The sequence below is a fragment of the Aedes aegypti genome, chromosome 3, assembly GCF_002204515.2.
Source record: "Aedes aegypti strain LVP_AGWG chromosome 3, AaegL5.0 Primary Assembly, whole genome shotgun sequence".
In the NCBI taxonomy this organism is placed as follows: Eukaryota; Metazoa; Arthropoda; class Insecta; order Diptera; family Culicidae; genus Aedes; species Aedes aegypti.
Window position 1 is genome coordinate 105668235 of NC_035109.1, and position 18901 is coordinate 105687135.

General features: G+C 38.5%; 1 protein-coding gene across 1 annotated transcript; it reads right to left on the reverse strand.

Annotated features, from left to right (window-relative positions):
• Positions 1-1627: 1627 nt before the first annotated feature.
• LOC5563623 (peptidyl-prolyl cis-trans isomerase D) lies at positions 1628-15505 on the reverse strand. Its single transcript, XM_021850554.1, has 4 exons — positions 15116-15505; positions 14810-15057; positions 2292-2609; positions 1628-2229 (listed from the first exon to the last, which is right to left on the reverse strand). Exons 1-4 carry the CDS (start codon positions 15216-15218, stop codon positions 1759-1761), a joined length of 1140 nt encoding a protein of 379 aa, XP_021706246.1. The 5' UTR covers positions 15219-15505; the 3' UTR covers positions 1628-1758.
• Between the last annotated feature and the right edge of the window lie 3396 nt (positions 15506-18901).

An 18901-nucleotide genomic window follows, 5' to 3' on the forward strand; every position in this document is an offset into this window, starting at 1 on the left:
ACGTTACGCCAACAAACTTGGTCAATGCCAATGGCTGCTTGCCTCCAGTTTTTTGATCGTCCTACCCTACATCCTGATCCACTTGGTCCAACCAACTAGCTCGTTGCGCCCATCTTCGTCTTGCACCGTCACACGTCTGCCAATTCGAGCTCTATCGCGCTCGCTTCCTCCAGCCAGCAGATGTTTCGTCTTCGACGTATTTACCTTCAATCCAACCCGATCTGCTTCACGTTCTGGGCTGGTATACTGCTCAGCAACCACCTGGAACGTTCTTCCAATAATGTCCACGTCGGCTTGGCTGGATTTATTGAAGATCGTGCCCCGCATGTTGAAGGCATGTTGAACATCTTCTAGCGCAATATTGAACAGGAGGCAGGAAAGACCATCCCTTTGTTGAAGTCATTTGCATGTTTCAAACGGGTCCGATAACGCACCCGATATCTTCATACAGCACTGTACACTAACCATCGTCGCCTTGATCATTCTAGTCAGTTTCCCGAGAAAACCGATTTGGTCTATAATCTTCCATAGCTCTTCGCGGTCGATGATATCATAGGACGCTTTGAAATCGATGAATATGTGGAGTGTAGGAATTTGATATTCACGACAGTCTTGGAGGATCTACCAAATAAACAATAAAAATGTTGTCCGTTGTCGACCGTCCGTCCACGTCCTGTATGCTTACTATGATCAATTAAAGTTTGTTGAATAGTGTCTAGTTGAAACTTTCAGAACAAAATATGAAAATGATTAAACTCCTAAGAATATTAAACCATTAATAATTTATTAATAAATTAGTAATAATAAACAATCAATGGAGGATGTTTGATAAAACAACTCGAAAATATACAATTTTACTGTAATTAGTGTTAACTTTTGATTGACATTCATCTGCCGTTGACAGGTATATTCCGGATTTGTGCTGCAATTCCTAGTTGAATTTATTAAAGAACTCCTAGAGCCGTAAAAGGTATAATTTGAAACACTACTTGCGAAAGTAGTAGTAATTCATTATGTGAAGCAACAAGTACCATGCGTCTCCATCATGACTCATTTCATAATCGACCTAAAATTCGCGCTCCCATACGAATTCAACAGTTGCACAAACGCCTCCACCTAACCAAAGATCAACCTGAACTGAACCTAAGAATTAAAAATTCTCATGAAAGTATCAATGGGAAGATGAATTGTGAATCCCATCAAAATGAAATTTCAAGTACAACAACAATAAGCCACGAGCTTGAACCAAAACTGTATAGGGACTGTCGATAGGACGCCGCATAGCACAATCTTTGAAAATGGCCCGAAAGTGATATTTGTACATCTACAGCTAACGTATTACCCGATAAGTATATTCTAGGCCTATGCGTTTGCAATACAAACGAAAGCATTCAGCAGAACAGCAGAATGCGTTGTATATCACTAGCAACAGATAGCATTTACATATATATACCTCCGGATAGGTACTGTTGTTGAGCATGTTGGACGTGAAATGTTCAAAGCAATGTGATCTGTACATATGATGTAGGCTTCTAAATCCAACAAAACCGATTTCTACAGATGTAAGTCCATATATTGATCGTTGTAAATTGTAAGAAGATTTTTAAAGCAAGTGACAACAATAAGGTATACTTAAACGATTCACAGTTTATTTGTCTTCGAAAACACCGAAACTTGTCACAGCACAGCTTGTAAATATTAATAGGATTCCATCTAAAACAACGAGCACAACGAGTATTCATTTCATGCGAGCATACTTCAGTTGAAGTACTTGGTAAAAGCGATTCTCTGCTGCGCCCGGTAGTCTCCAAGTTTAGCCTTCGCCTGGCTCAGCTCGGCCTGGATCAGTTTGTCGCTGGGAATTTGCTGCAAAGCTTGGCTCAGATCCGAAATGGCCAGTTCGTAGTTTTTCAACTTGTTGTGCGCTTGACCCCTGCGGTACAAGGCTTTCGTATTGGTTGGATCCAATCCGAGGGCTGAGTTGCACGCAAACAGAACATTTTCGTAGTCCTCCAGTTTGAGCAGAGCCGCAGCCATGTTTAAGCTATTCATCAACTGGAACTGTTCCAACTTGATGCGGTCTTCGATAGTGCGAATTTTGTTGTTGAAAAAGTTAAAGTAACGCTCGGCTTTTTTGTAACGACGGCAAGCTTCTACCCACTGTTTCTCCTTGAAAAACTGATTTCCAGCTATCTTTATGCAGTCCAAGTAATCCAACATTTCCGAAATCTGAAAAATACATATTCATTTGTTAGTCCGTTTTGGTCTGGATTGAGAAATTCAATACATACCGTGAAATTATCCTCGAATTTGCCCCAATCCTTGGGGAACGGAGGAAGCTTGTCCGCGGTTTCATCACAGTCGTTAACGCCCCAATCGGCACCGGGAGCTATCTGGCCGCAATCCGCGATGATAATTTCCTTCGTCGGCAGTCCCTCGTCTGAGGCATATTTCTCCATTTCTCCGATAACGCCAATTCCGCGGATAACGTAGCCGACCACCACGTGGGTGCCATTCAAGTGCGGACATTCGCCCGAGGTAATGAAAAACTGCGAGTTGTTGGTGTTCGGCCTTCCAAAGTTAGCCATACTGACTGCCCCATCTTCGTGCTGTCGAAATAATGAGAAATCGGTAAGTTAATTGTATCAATGTTTTTAGATCCGGTTGAAATTTTTGGAGTTTGTTTTTTTCATATAAAAGATGATATTTTGCAAAATGTCAGATTTTTATATTTTGGGAAAAACTCACCTTGGTTTCATGACATAAAACTTTGTATATAGAATGTCTATTATTGAGGTTTTTCAAATCTGAACTCTGTAGACAAAAAACTCTGTTTATTCGTGTCGGATATGTCCCGTAGCCCTGGGAAGTTGGACATTCCCCAAATGTTATCGTTCGTGCAACATCTCAAACTTCATGGTTCGTCGAATAATGAGTGAAAATGGTCTATCTAAGTGTTGAGGACAGATCGCCTCCTCACTCTCCACCGGTGCCGTTTCCCATGCCCGTTACACTGGTCAGCGACAACGGTATCCAGTTCACAAACGCCGAATTCTCCGATCGAGCACCCAACGACAGCCCCATTCCATCCACAATCGAATGGCCAAGCGGACGATTCGTGGACACTTTCAAGAGGGCCGTGAAGAAGATTCGAGAGGGGAGAGGATCGATACAGCACGCACTGGACATTTTCCTGCTCACGTACCGCAGCACACCCAACCGGGCTCTGCCAGACCAGAAGTCGCCATCAGAGATCATGTTCGGGCGCAAAATCCGCACGTGTCTCGAGCTTCTGCGTCCTCCGCCGGTACGCACACCAGTGCCAACGTCCGACGACCTCAACAAATCGAAATCCTTCAGCCGAAACGACCCTGTTTACGCCAAGCTCCACAGTTGTAACGGTTGGAAATGGGTTCCCGGTGCAGTCGTCGAAAAGATCGGAGACGTGATGTATAATGTGTGGATCGACGATCGCCGAATGTTGCGCTCTCACATCAACCAGCTCCGGAGTCGTCATGCAAGCTTTTGAAGAAGCATGTCCTCTGCGGTCTGTACAAGAGGGACCCCATGGTGGAATTCCGATCTGACTAGACTCAGGAAACAATGTAGAAGGAGTTGGAACAGACGCCGTTCAGCTGGGTCAGAGTCGTTCAAGTTAGCTCGCAAGGCTTACAAGAAGGCTCTTCGTTCCAGCTGGAAAAACCTTTGTACAAATGTTTCCAGTTTGAGTAAAGTCAGTCGGTTGAACAAAATCCTTGCAAAATCTAAGGATTTCCAAGTGAACGAAATTCGCTTACCTAATGGTGACTTTATTTCTTCCGATGAAGAAGTTTTAGAATGTTTATTCAATACACACTTCCCCGGATGTGTGGACATAGCATCTACGGATGAACCAAATGTCTAACTACTGAATCGATTCAAAGGGCACTTAATAGTTTTGCTCCTTACAAATCTCCAGTAGCGGATGCGATTTATCCTGTTCTGCTCCAAAAGGGATTTGAGTTTATCAAACATGTTTTGAAAAAGCTACTTGTAAGCAGTTTTGCTACCGGGTACATTCCCAGATCCTGGCGTGATATTACTGTAAAGTTTATCCTGAAAGGAGGACGTGCGTCGTATGAAGAAGCGAAGAGTTTTAGACCAATCAGTCTGACCTCTTTTCTTCTGAAATGTCTGGAACGCATTATCGATCATCACATCCGTGGTGTTTATTTGGCAAACATGCCTCTTCATCCCGAGCAGAAGAAAATAACTACTGAATATCAAATTGAGGTATTCCATACCCAATACTTACAACCTGAATGAGGTATGGATGAGCCCTGCATAAGAGGTAAAATACCTCAAATAATACCTTCTGCATGTTCTACAAATACCAAGCTGATAATTAGATGAGGTATTGTAATACCTAAATAATACTTGATGGATTTTCATATAAAAGTGAAATTTTTCAATAATAGTTCAATACCTCCAGCAGTCCTCAATAGCTAACGAATACCAAAATGAAGTATTTTTAACTTTTTTTCAAATACCATTATAATACTAAAATAAGGTATTAATAACTGAACAATACCTAATTGTGGTATGATACCAAAATATGGTATGCATAAGTTATTGTCGAGTTATTCTTTCCTCCTCGGGATGTGAATCAACATGCTTACCAATCTGGAAAGTCCACTGTGACTCTTTTACACAAAGTTGTATACGATATCGAGAAAGCATTCGCTCAGAAGCAATCCTGCTTGGGTGTTTTCTTGAATATTGAGGGTGCCTTCGATAACGTGTCTTTCGATGCTATATTGAAAGCCGCACGAAACCATGGGCTACCTACAATGATTACCAATTGGATTCATCAAATGCTCAAAAACCGACATCTCTTCTCGACATTGCGTCAAGCAGCGATTCGAAAATTGAGTGTTTGCGGATGCCCCCAAGGGGGAGTCTTGTCACCACTTTTGTGGAATCTCGTAGCAGATACGCTATTGAGGCAACTCAATAATAGCGAACTGACACTTATATTGAGCGTAATGAGTTAATTAATTCAATAATAGCGGTTTTCCAACATATGGATTTGCCGACGACTATCTAGCTCTGATAGTTGGTATGTGCATAAGCATCCTATTCGACCTGATGCAAAGTGCTCTTCAGGTAGTCGAGAGTTGGTGTCGCCAATATGGCCTTTCGGTTAACCCGAATAAAACATCTATTGTTCTTTTTACGGAAAGACGAAACCGCGATGGAATTCGACCTTTACGTCTTTTTGGCACTGAGATTAATGTGACTGATCAAGTAAAGTATGTCAGAGTCATTCTAGATTCCAAACTTTCATGGACACCTCACATTGATTTCAGAGTCAAAAAAGTTTGCATAGCCTTCGGTCAATGCCGGCGAACCTTTGGTAAAATATATCAAATGAATTTACACAACAGTTGTTCGACCCATATTGGCATATGGATGTCTTGTGTGGTGGCAAAAGGGCGAAGTGAGAACAATCCAATCATATCAATCAGCACTTCAACAGCGCGTAATGGGTAAAGTCATATACTTCTGTTCAGATAGTCAGGCTGCTATAAAAGCTCTCGCTTCGGCCAATTCAAGGTCGAAGCTTGTTATCGCATGTCGAACTCAATTTGAGGAACTGAATTCAGTCAACTCTGTAAACCTTGTATGGGTACCTGGCCATTCTTCCATCGTTGGAAATGAATTGGCTGATGAGCTAGCTCGCGATGGAGCATCGCATGACTTCATTGGCCCTGAGCCGGCTATTCCAATTTCGAAGTGTTGGGTGAAGCTTCAGATAAAATCTTGGGCGGCAACTCAGCACAAGCAATATTGGAATAGTTTTGAGTCATGTCGTCAAACAAAATTGTACATTACTGAGCCATCTCCAAAGGTGGCGAAGTATTTACCAAATGTCAAAGCAAAATTGCAGTCTCTTGGTCAGAGCGTTGACAGGCCATTGCCGACTCAACTATCACATGGCAAATATTCAGCGTGCTGACTCAATTGTGTGTGATAGTTGTGACTCTGATTATGGAACTTCGTATCACCTGATATTGATACCAATTACTTGGTAAACACTAATTAAGTGAAACTGAATATAGGCTCTCTTAACGCTCATGCGTTGCAGTGCCCTTTTTAGGGCGCTGTTCGAACCCATTGTGGTATGGAGCTACATGCTCTCATTTCGCTTATGCGATTTTCCCTCTTCAAGGGACCCCATTCCTATTTCCTCCCATCTTTCCCTTCCCTTTCCTCTCCCATCGGGTAGATGATAAAATAGGCTCAAATATGGCGATGGCACAAATCTTCCAACTGGTGGGGAACGTGCCTTTGGAGCCGGCCTTCTGATACCTGATACTACGCACGCCGCTGGGCTCGCACTAGGCAGCATAACTGTCAATGTGTGATGCTGGAGAAGCGCATTAATGAATGCTTTTTATGTGGTTGTCATCGTATTGTATCTGTGTACTTCAGTTAGTTTGTTTACGTCCCGTATATTGTTTTGTACTTTTAGCGTGTCGCAATACACTAGTAGCACACATGTTATAATTGAGGCAAACTAACTCTTATATGACCAGATTTGGTCATATAAGAGTTATTCTGCCTCAATTATAACATGTGTGTTACTCGGGTAAATTATGTTTTAAATAGTTATCGTGCGCGTTTAATTCCCTGATGTAGGGACGAGTTTAGAGAACGACCATCGGGATATTTCCACGGTACAGAACTAAGATACACGCAAAAAAATTGTGCGGTAAAAACTACCATTTTAGGGGGTTAACTTAAGCGGCCGCACCGGCAATTTTCAGCAGACCAGAAATGCGCTTGATTTTACCATGTCTGTAGTCGGAATCAGATTGTTGTAAATTATTTCTGTCAAATGTACCAGTAATGCGGTGGGGTGTATCGTAAACATAGTAAATTGGCCTGAATTTCCATGGTAGTTTCAAGAATGGGCGTAGTCAGCTAAAATAGTTATTTTTACCACACATTTTTTTCCCGTGTATAACTGGTTTCATCCAGTGCCGGATTTGGGCTTCGGGGGGCCCGGGTCAGATCTCATAAAGGGGGCCCTTTTACAAAATTCAGCACGCTTGAGGACTCCACAAACCAACGTATTAAATTTGAGTCTTGGTCGGTCCAAAAATATGAGGGGCCCATATGCAAAGTGATGTAAGTGACATTTTCGGCTGTGAGGAATATAAATTGAAAAAATCAATTGTTTTCAAGCTTTCCAATAGTATTTTTAGGTGGTTTTTCCGTCCAATGGGAAAAATAAAACAATTCGTAGAAGATCTTCAAAGCCGTTTTTCTCCAAAGCTCCTTTTGATTCTATTTACCACAAGTTTCCAATTTCAGATCAATCGATTCATTAGAAGATGTTCTACAGTAATTTTTTCTTGCCTGTACTGTATAAGATATGGATTATATTCAAAGCTAAGCCTATACTGAATTCAAAGAATACTTCATCTACTATGGCATACGAATAAGAGACGTTTTTAAAATACTAACTACCACATCATAAAAAAATTTCTTTATACTTCAAGTTTCTGATAGAATTGAAAATATGTTTAAATTTATAGCTCTGATAGGAGCATTAAACTCTTTGAATTGAGCAGTGCTTTACAGGTTCAGCCGTATTTTTTTTAAATCCTGCAAAAACGTTAAGGGCATTTTTAATTCCAATATTTTTTTAAGAGAAGAGAAGAATTTTGAAGATTTTGGCTTAACATTCATGTTTTCTTGTAATATATTGAAGGATAATCATTGAACAAACCATACTGTGAGATTCAGATGAGAGGTAAATAAAATACTTAAATATTAGAAAATTGTTGTTCAAATGTCTAAAGAGAATATATTGTAAGGTATTTCAAAATGTTTTTTGTTTTAAATTTTGGTTCCTCAGGGGGCCCCCTTAATCGGGGGGCCCGGGGCATTTGCCCCCTTGGCACCCCCCCCCCCAAATCCGGGCCTGGTTTCATCGTACATGTTCTGCATATCCCGGCAGAATTGATCAATTATTCCACAATGCTGTAGGAACTATCCATGGGCTATATTTTATTTTATTGATGTACAAGCAAGTCAGGGGTCATGTCTCCAGTATAAGTTTGAAAACTCACATCTTCCATAATACACCGGGGTATAGAAGTTTGTGAAGTAGGCAACCCGACCAGAACCACATAGATAAATTATAACACATTCCTATCGGCAGCAGTTAAAAATAACAGAAGTTGATAAAATTTTGTTATCAAGATGGTTTTGTTCTCAACTTGTTATATTTTTAGTAACACATTTATAACAACATATGTTATATTTTTGACATCGCATCTATAAGTTTGTTGCAAATAACATCCGGTGTCATAAACAGTAACATAGTTTGCAATAATTTTGTTATTTTGTAACATTCTTGCAACACATTCTGTAATAATTTTGATATAATTGTAACAGGGTTTGTTATATTTTAGTTTAATTTGGTGCAAATTTTGTTAAAATTTTTGCTATTTTAACTACTTACGGTACATGTTTTATAACAACTGGTGATATAAAAAAAACATATCAGAGGAACACATTCTGTTACAATCTTGTTTCTTCCGTCTGGTCGGGAACGCAACATCTTTGACTAGAAGGTTCTTCAAGTTTTGGTTTCAGTTTTATTTTTTAAATGGCACTGTGGAACAAATTTTTAATTAGTTAAATAAATAATTAACTGATTTACCTTTTAATTAGTAATAAGAATGGTTACAGAAAAGTGGTGCTAATCGTTTTCTCAACCATTAAGCTGCCATGGTAAGGGATGTCCTTCCTCTCCAATGAATTATTCCTCGTAGTAATTGCAGATGGAAACATGGAAACACGCATAAGGAGAGAAGCAATGTTAGTGATTGTTACATGCTTTATTGCAGTATTGGCCTACACTGAAGTCATACAAAATTCGCTCTTTGGATTCCTACGATAACAATTCCCATGCAGCTTCCGAGAAACTCCATGGCAAAGATCTCTATACGCTATGTGCGGCATTCCGGAAATCTCAACAAAACTGATGACAACAACAACAAAATAATCCGAAGAGCGAACATCTTGATGTTTCAATGTAGAACAATCCTTCTTTATTGCATGTGAGAAATTCTTGGTGATATTCTCACAACAGTCATTCAGAATGGTTCGACGGATGTAGATAAAAGGTCACTATAAAAAAATACCCGACGATATGTTGGTAAGCCTACAACTATTGTAATTGCTACTGTTAATTTAGAAAAATAAAGTTATGGGTCTATTATTGTACATAACTTTTTAGAAAAGCAGAAGTCAAACGTAAACGGGAAGTAATGACTTTCCATCCCATATTCAAGTGCCCACCACAAGCACAACACTTCATTTTAGCACCTTAGAACGTCCATGTTGTAACTTGTTCACACAATAAATCTGCCTCGACCGAGCTAGCAGAACGCGCCCATATCCCTTTCTGAACCGAAGGGCAGGGAAATCTACCCCCCAAGAATATTGCTTTGATGATCTACTAGCGCATGTATTTGAAAAATAATTAAATAATCAGCGCTGCCAGCTAAAACAAGCAAAAGCAACTGCCGCAAAATATACATCGGTGCACACATCTAGTAGGTATATCAATAAAATACCACACTAACGGTAAAATCCTCTGAGGCTCCCCTTGCTGCGTTCATATTTGCTGGATAGTGTCCTAAAGCCTTGTCCCAATTTTAGTAACAAACGCTTAAGTTTAGGCAAGGAACACATATTTAGCGGAATTTGGGGCAAGTGTGCCACCTTAAGCAAAATGTTCTCTAACTTTGCCCAAAGCTTATAAAATCAACCAATTTAGCCTCATGATATTAGTTTCACATCTATTCATAACAACTGTGCCATTTGAAAAAAAAAAATAATTTCAAAAAGTATTAGTTTTGGAGCTTCTCAAATATCATCCAAATTAACCTATTTTTTTGACACTATCGGGCAAGTGTGCCACCCATATGGGGCAAGACGGCCACCGAATGAACATCGTATGTGATTCTACTTGTAATGTTTTTTTTATTTCCTGTTAAAAGTACTTACAAAGCAGAGGCTAATAGATTATTTAAAAATTAATTTTAAGTTTACCGTAGTAAGGTGGTATTTTATAACAAGGTTCAAAACATGCGTAAATCTCTGTTACTCAATTCGAATAACTATAATGGTTATTTTTGTCTCCATTGAATACAATATAGGGTAGGTGTACCAGTTATGGCTATAGTGGTTCCCTATTTCGCCATACGTGATATCTTGAATTCCTTCACATTTTGAAAAATCTTTTGTATTTTAGCAGTAAAATAGAGGATAAATCTTGATGTTAAAACATTCGAAAAGATTAAAAATGTAAAAGTTATCCAAATTTTGCATATGGCCAAATAGGGAACCACTATGGCCATAACTGGTACACTTTCCCTACTATGCTGTTTCACTTTTATAGTCAAACTGGTAATGGTAATCCCTGAATGAATTATACTCTTCATGAGGTGGTTATAGAGAATAATTTTCATGCGATTTTTCCGCTTAACGGATAATATAACACAATTCATAGAAGACTGGCTCGTTTTTAATTCCCAAACAATTTGCATAGAATGAAAAAGCCAAAAAAAACTCTAAAATAGATTTTCTTACTAGGATTTTGCCACTGACACACTTTGTCTTCTAAACCCCTCAACTTTTGTAATCATTTCTATTAAAAAAAATATGAATGTCCATGATGACAAATCTACGAGCTGTTTAGTGTTTACCTTAAGAAACTCTAGTGCAATTAAATGATATAGTACTAAATTCAGTTTTGATTAACTTATGAACATCCTTTATGTTTATATTCTTTTTTAATCAGTTTATATAACCCATAACGTGGGTAGATCACCTTTTCGTGGTGCGTTATGGGGTAAAGATCTACCGTGAAGGCCCCATACTCTGCGCACTTAAGGCTTTTCAAATTTCAAACAGCTGTAATTAATTGAAAACAAAACACAATCCTCTGAAATTTTGGGAGAATATACTTATTGATTTCATGTATAAGGAAAAAATATAAAAGCTTCACTAAGTAATGATTTTTATTGCAAATTTTTAATTTTTCTCAAGGGTGTCCGTGTTCCTAACTCTGCGCACTCATTTTTGCAATGCTCCTTATTCTGCGCATTCAGGTTCCTAACTCTGCGCACTCGATACATTATTTATAACAGTTGAAGTATTTTGCTAAAAGCATTACTAGCATTCAAACTCTGAATTAATCTTAATTTTCTTGCTTTATACGGCTTTACGTCCCCAGTGGAGCGTGGAATGTCTCTAACATAGAAGTTTATTAAGTGAAGTGAATTTTATCTTTAATTCGATCCATGATAATTACTGTTACTGAATGCCATTAAGTGCAACTCTCGAAATAATCGAAATCATCATATGATTTCCAAAACATGTAATTAACTTAGTTCTCTAAAATCCAAAGCAACATACAAAAAGGGTACAAACTACGTCTTTTTTGCATTCTCCCTTGGCGTGTAAAGGAAAATTAGCTTTGACTGTTTATGTATTTTCACTAGAAAATATAAAAACAAAATTTTCTTTGATTCGGTTCGGGTCCGGGATTGAAGAAAATTAATAAGAACCTGGTTCTGGTTTGTTATATGTGAAACCCGAACATTCCTACTAAATATGAAGAATAGTTTAAGCGAAAGAATATATATATACTTAATGTATTGTTCATCACTCAATCGAGAAGTATCGCCGCCCTGTATAAGCGTGACGTTATTAATGAACAATTCATATTTCAGATCAATAACAGTACTTTATTGGCGTTTCTATGTAGCAAATACGATTAAACCTCGATGTTTCATTACTCGTTATTGACTCATGAAACTATACAAAAAATCAAAACTATTCTATTGCATGGTTAAGGAGCATTCAAAAATTACGTCCATCGTTCAGGGAAGGAGGAGTCTACGAAAATGTGACAATGCATCCATTAGGTACTGTTAAAATCGCGACAGGGGATTGAGGGGACGGAGTGTAGAAATCCTTAAAATATGTTGGACGTCATTTTTTATCTTCCCTTACTATGATGGTCCCCTTAAACAATTTACCAAAGCATTTCCATTCCATATCTCGATGGTGTCGACAAGTCGATGGTTCCCTTCAATATCGACCTCTGGAGGGTTGATTGTATGTTGAAAATAACGTTTTATAACTGCTGCGCATAGTAAGGGACCTAGTTGAAAAATGGTTCCTTACTATGCGCACTTAAGAAGAATAAGAAAATGAAGAGAAAATAAGTTGCACTTTACCAGTCATGATTGTTCGATAAATAAACTAGTGCCTACATACTAAAAATCTGAAATATATTCTCTTTAACTTGATTCATATGACTTAAGTGATGAGGTACTCCCTTAGCATTTTTGCTAACGGGCAGTCAATTTGGACGTTTTTCAATATTTTTAAAGCTATTTTATTTTTTATTAAAGTAATAAACGTAAATTTGTCTAGAAAATTCTTCGCGTACTTTTTTATTACTATTGTATCAATATATGGATAACAAATTTTAAACAGAAATTTAAATGATTTACCAGATTTTGGTGGATTTTGGTAAAAGTGCGCAGAGTTAGGAGCTGCGCAGAGTTAGGGGCCCTCACGGTACCAATGAAACCAAGTCCTGACTGCTTCAAACGAAGAGAACAGGATGCTATAGTAATCAAAGGAACACTATTAGTCCTTGTTACATTTTAAACCTTGTTAAAAGTGACAAGTCTCGGTTTTCCAGTAGCCGAGAATGACCTTAAGACAAGGATAAAAATGAGTCGAAATCAACAAGTTGTTTTCTAATCTTTTATTTATTGTTCTCTAGTTTGAAGAAGTAAGGACTAGGATTCTGATGCATGGACAATATCGGTGTCACTTCCCGACTTTATCAAGGGATCCAATTTTGACTGATAAAGGGGCGCGCCTGCGGAGAGTGTACCCACCACACCCTTCGATGGGTTTAAAAAGCGGAACCTTTCAATTAGAATCCTTTCCTGTGATCAAGTTAGGAATGACAACTGTAAAAAAACGAATACTTTATCACTTCTCGATAGTGACAAAGTAACACGACATGCACTATACAAAGGACACGGGATATACTACAATAGATCAAATATTGGTCGCAGTGGTTTATGTTCTGAACAGAAAAAAAAATCAGTTTATACAAATTTGACAGAAATATATCAAACGCAGAATAGATCGCATCCTTTAAATATTTCGCTATTATTTCGTCAACAATTTTGGAAAAAAAAAATGCTCCAGAAAATCTTCATAACCTGCTTTAAATATTTTTATGAGTGATGCCACTAAATGTCAGTGGGAATTTGATCAGATCATTTTTCGGGAATTGACTAATAACTATAGCTAGGTATTTCCAAAAGTTCCTTCGGCAATTCCGAGTCAGCCAAGAACTCGTAGAGAGTGTACTTTGGGATTTTTATAGGAATTACTGTGAAAGTCGTCAAGAGATTCAGCTATGCTTCGATAGATTGTATCAAGAGTAGCCATACGTTCAGAATTCGTTAGCACCGATCCATTTTAGATCAATCCATTACTTCTACCAAAGATTCTCCAAGAATCTCTATGGATGTTCCAGAAACTTCTGAAGAATTACTTCCTGGAATGCTGACGGCTACTTGTCCCAGAAAATAAACAGGGCTTGCCATCCATTGATACAATCAGAAATGCTATAGAGATTTGCTCCATTTGTATTCCTATCGGATAACTTGTAACATTTCTTATAGTTAGTTTTTCAAGATTTTCACTATACTGCCCGTAAACGCATGTCAGTCCCATGTTTGCTGGATTTCCTATTCACATGGGACAATTATGCGTTTATGGGCAGTATAGATATTCTCAATCGTTCTTCAAACGAGAGAAAACTTTTGAGTGTCATGCACAAATCGTGTCACGTTTCGTACGACCTTGATCGAGTTTGTGTGTATATTGAATTGATTTTCCTATGACATCTTCCAAGATTCCCGTTTAGGACATCTTCAAAAAATAAAAGAAATTCAGGAATTTCTATGAATTACTGTCATTTAAGATTTCAACTTTTTTAAGGATTTCTTCAGGAATTACTCCTGAGATTCCGCTAGATAATTCGGTTAAAGAATAGCGGCAAGCAAAATACTTGGCGGAAATCCTATGATAGTCTTCGAAAAAGTCAGATGGAGATAGTAACATTTAAGTGTTAAAGATTTATTGGGGAAATCCCTCTAGACGCCCTTTGAAAAATCTCTAGATGAATTTCTGAAGAGACCCCTGTAGGCGTCTTAAAAGTGTTCCAACTAGGATAATTTATAAAGCTTTATCTCTAGAAATCTGACACGAATTTTTGATGAACTTGTTGAATAGTTACATTCTAGTCTCTGAGAGTTTGTCTGAAGCCTGTAGAATTTTGCATCTGAATTTATTAAAGACAGAATAAGGAAAAAGAGACTTTAGAGACTTGCAATGAAATATAGACCAAGTCTCTAAAAGAGACCTGCTATCAGCATTGGATATAACATAGCGTAATGATGACAAATCTCATCTTAAACCCTGCATTTTTTAATATAGTTAGATATACATAGCAGTTTTTGTGATTTTTTGATTTAATCTTTTAGGGTTATTTCGCTGCACTTTCCCCTTATATGATATAGCAGAAATTTCTTCTATATTATGACAAAAACAAATCGAATATTTCAGTCCATTTGAAAGAGGGTAGCAGTTCGTGCCAAACTGGCCATTAAGTAATTTCATATCCCTATCCCAGCTCCCAGCTCACCTTCAGGATGAAATTCTCGTCGTCGAAGGTCTTCCCGTAGATGCTTTCCCCTCCGGTTCCATTTCGATGCACAACGTCCCCCGATTGGGACATGAACAGCGACTTCACCTTATGAAAGGGAATGCCCTTATAGTGCAGCCGTGTTCCGGTTGAGGCCGAGCTGCCTTTTTCTCCGGTGCAAAGAGCCCGGAAATTTTCCGCCGTTTTCGGAACCACATCGGCACGCAGCTCGATCAAAATCCGTCCAACTAGGGGAATAATGATCAATAACAAGGCTGTGTATCATCAGAACCGTATTATACTTACCTCTCTCGTCGCCGATTCTAACGTCTAGAAAAACGAGCGGATTTTCCGGATCGTGAACTTCGCGACACAATTTTACGGGAAACTTTTCGGACATTGTGTCCATGGACTCCGACAATCAATGCTTCACAAATCACAAATTATTACGGAGCACGCTTAAGTATTTGTTTGGCCACCACTCACTTGCAGTGCAATTAGACCGCTGTTTGATATCAAATTTTCGCCGCAGGATTCCTTCGGTTCAATCTGTTCCGCAGCTCGTAAAACAACGAAAACAACACTCCTGCGATAAGCACTGCCGCCCACCGCCCACACAAATGCACTTTCAAAATCGCATCATCAAAACAACAAACCGGCGCTGTCAGTTGACGAGCAAAACGGCATCGCATCCAAAGTTCCTTTATACACAGGTAGCGGCCTCTAGACGGAGAGATCGTACTACCCAAAAAATAAGTTCTCTCAACTCAACTTTAAGTAAACTGCGCTTTTACTCTCGATTAGGTTGTTTTGGTTCTCTCGCAACAGTAATGTTGTCAAAAACAGTGAGAGTCGCACTGACCCAGCATCGAAGTTCAATGGATTAAGTCAAATTTGAGTTCTTCCGAGTTTACCTAACATTAAGTTATTTTTAACCAATTCACAGACTTCGAAAGTCAACGCTGGGTAGATTTATTTTACACTGGGTGGGTGGGTGTTAAAATGTGCCATTTTTGGCGGTATGAAATTTGTGAATGAACCTTAGAGTTCGCTGCGTGTTTGACTGTTTTTCTATGAAAATGACAGTTCCTTGTTAGCACCGGTCCTCCATCGATGTAAATAAATGCATAGACGGACCTGTCACACACAGCCAATTCAGAATACCGACCCCCAGTAAAATTTTACTGGGTTTTGGAACTACGGTTTTTTCGGTAATTTTAACGATTAAGCGAAGTATGCACTTCAACAAAAAAGTCATCGCCTATCTCGATGCGTGGAAATATTCTTGCAATAAATGCTCAAGAAAAGCATTTTTCTTTGATCGCAGTTGAAAAGAAATGTCATTTCACTTAGTCACTGTAGGAAATTACTGTTGAAATAAAACTACGAAACAACAAGGCTATTCCGCTCCACACCGCAGGCTACTGACTGATATCGCTACCAGCCAGCTCCTCTCATTTATTTCATGTCTGGGTAAAGATATCTAAAATTAATTCGCTTAAAATACTACCTCTACAATTCTTACCCATCGTCATCTCCACTGCAGGTTGTGTGATGTACCCAAGAGGTGGATCACTTGTTTGATGCACATCAAATGTGCATTGAATTGCATCAAATGCATTTTTTCGTGATTCACATCAACTTAGCCCTGAGGTTGAAAACTTCATTTTGTTATCATAGTAACGCGTTGTTTGTAATGAAAGTAAAACAGTACGAAAACCTGACGGCCTGGCAAAAATATGTTCTTGATGATCTGCAGAGCAGTTAGGAACGGGAACAATCAGTATTTCCTTCTCAGAAAGCATTTAGGCTGTTAAGTGACTCGCTGGTAGTTGACTGAGGCAGCGTCGTCGTTCCACTGACAACGCGATTGAGTTTGCCTTCAAAATTTATCGTAGTTTCACGGTTCAATTTCAGAATTAGTGTAGACAAATTATATTTGCAGTATGGGATCACTTATATTTTAGGTAGAAGATTGTGGAACTACAAAATAGTGATGAACGTCACCTGGTACACTTCAACGGCACATGGAGGCATAAGAGAGACTCTTTGGAACATAAAACGTTCAAGCTTCTATGAAACCTTCCGCTGAGAGATTCCACATTCTTCCAATGTAGACCAAACTTACTTTAAGACTTCATTTGTAATATAAATCGATTTTTTAATAAAGTAGAAATCATCTAGAAAAGCTAGAAATAAATCAACCTCCTCCCTCTCCCATAAGCTTTACTTCATAAATACAAGATTGACAATGGTTATGTATATAAATTTAGTCTATTCCATATCCACGGCGAGAATTCTCCAACAGTCTCCTAAAGCTTTTTTATAACTATTTCCATCTATAACAGCACCCTTCGCCAATGTTGATGCCGGTGCATTCATTCTGGTTTACAATTTGCAATCTTATCATGTCCTCATGACTTTGGACATCTTCCATACTGAGTTCGCCAATCATGCCCTCTATTTCCAGCTTTGGTTATATGAAACAGGTTTATCAGCAGTGTATTTCGAAGGAGAGCAATTTAGCCATTCCGGTGCAATGCTATTTTGGTCTATGGAATATTCTGTAACAAATTAATTAATAAATATTCAAATCAATAATCAGCTAACGACACAGCCATTTTTCTCTGATATGTCTTCAGTCTTATTAATCACATATAGATCCTGAAAGGATAGATTTAGATTGAGAATTCTGGAAGTTCCTCTGGATGGCCAATGCTTTTGATGATTCATATAGCAGGTAGCTGCCACGATAGTAAATTGAGTATGGACGAAATTGACACTCACACAACAACAATCAAACCTAGAGTTAAAAATCACAGCATACCATGAGTTTAGAAATTTTCAAAGAGAACGATTGCATTGAAATGCATTTTAATATTCTCGATGCATCAAGAGTGATCCACCCCTTGGATGTACCTGCATTCCAACAATTACTTGACCATTTATTGAGCAGAAATTTTTACTTTTCTTGAGCGGACCAGCATACCTAGCTTTACCGAAAAAAAAAACCAGTAAACCAAAATATGCTTTGATTGATGTGAATTACTGACTTGGTCAGTTAAATTGCAGAGCATTTTTACAGGCTTTCCAGTTTCCCATGCTTCCGGATACTGTTTTTTCAAAAATCAATACAAATTAAACCCAATCGACATGGACATGGCCATCGACATGCATTTTTTCGTGAGAATATACATCTACGGTATGCTCATTTCTCAGTGGTAGTAATCGAAAAATGTGTGACAAAATCATCATTTGGTTGGTTTGCAAAAAAAAGGCAAATCAATGATGCAGATGAATTTACCTTTTGTATGGAAACCAACCGAATTTACCAACTTAAGCCTAGTTACTGACAAGAAAAGGAATCGCCTATATCGATGCGTGGAAAATTTCTTCCCAGAAATGGTCCAGAAAATCACATTTTTCTGATCGCAGTACGCAGTTGAGAAATAATGTCATTTCAAAGGTGGCTTTACTTAGCTTTAAGCAGTTAAATCGTGCTAAGCCTTTTTGGTTGCTTAAAATGGTTGAGTTTCTCACTAAATTCCGACTACTTACCACGAGAAAGCGCAAAATAGGTGCAGGAAAAGTTTGGTTGCAATAACCGTGTCTCCCGGCGCCGGACGATTTTACAGCAGGAGATTCTCATTTGACACTTCCCCGCATGCGCATAAGCTTGTTTTGATTTGATTTTGATGGCAAGTCAGTAAAAACATCAACTACTGAATAGTCGGTAATTGTTTTTACTGACTTTTCGGCCTGATCGGTAATGCTGGATAATTGGGTCTGACAGCAACCGTAGTTCAGTAAAAAGTAAAAATTATTACTGAACCTCAGAAGTTTTCAATCAAAAGCAGAAAGTTCGGTAATTTTTATGATTTATAATTCGTACCCAGTATAAAAAATTACCGAACAAGCAAATCGTGATTAAGAGTGATCGAGCCGGCTGGGAACATCAGGATAATTGCATGGGCGGCGGTGATCGAAAAGGGGCAGCGAAATCGATGACGAAATCTGAGAAAGACGAAATAATTTAGATCACTAAAGTCTGTGATGAAAAATATCGCAATAGGACCTTTTAAAAAGAAACGC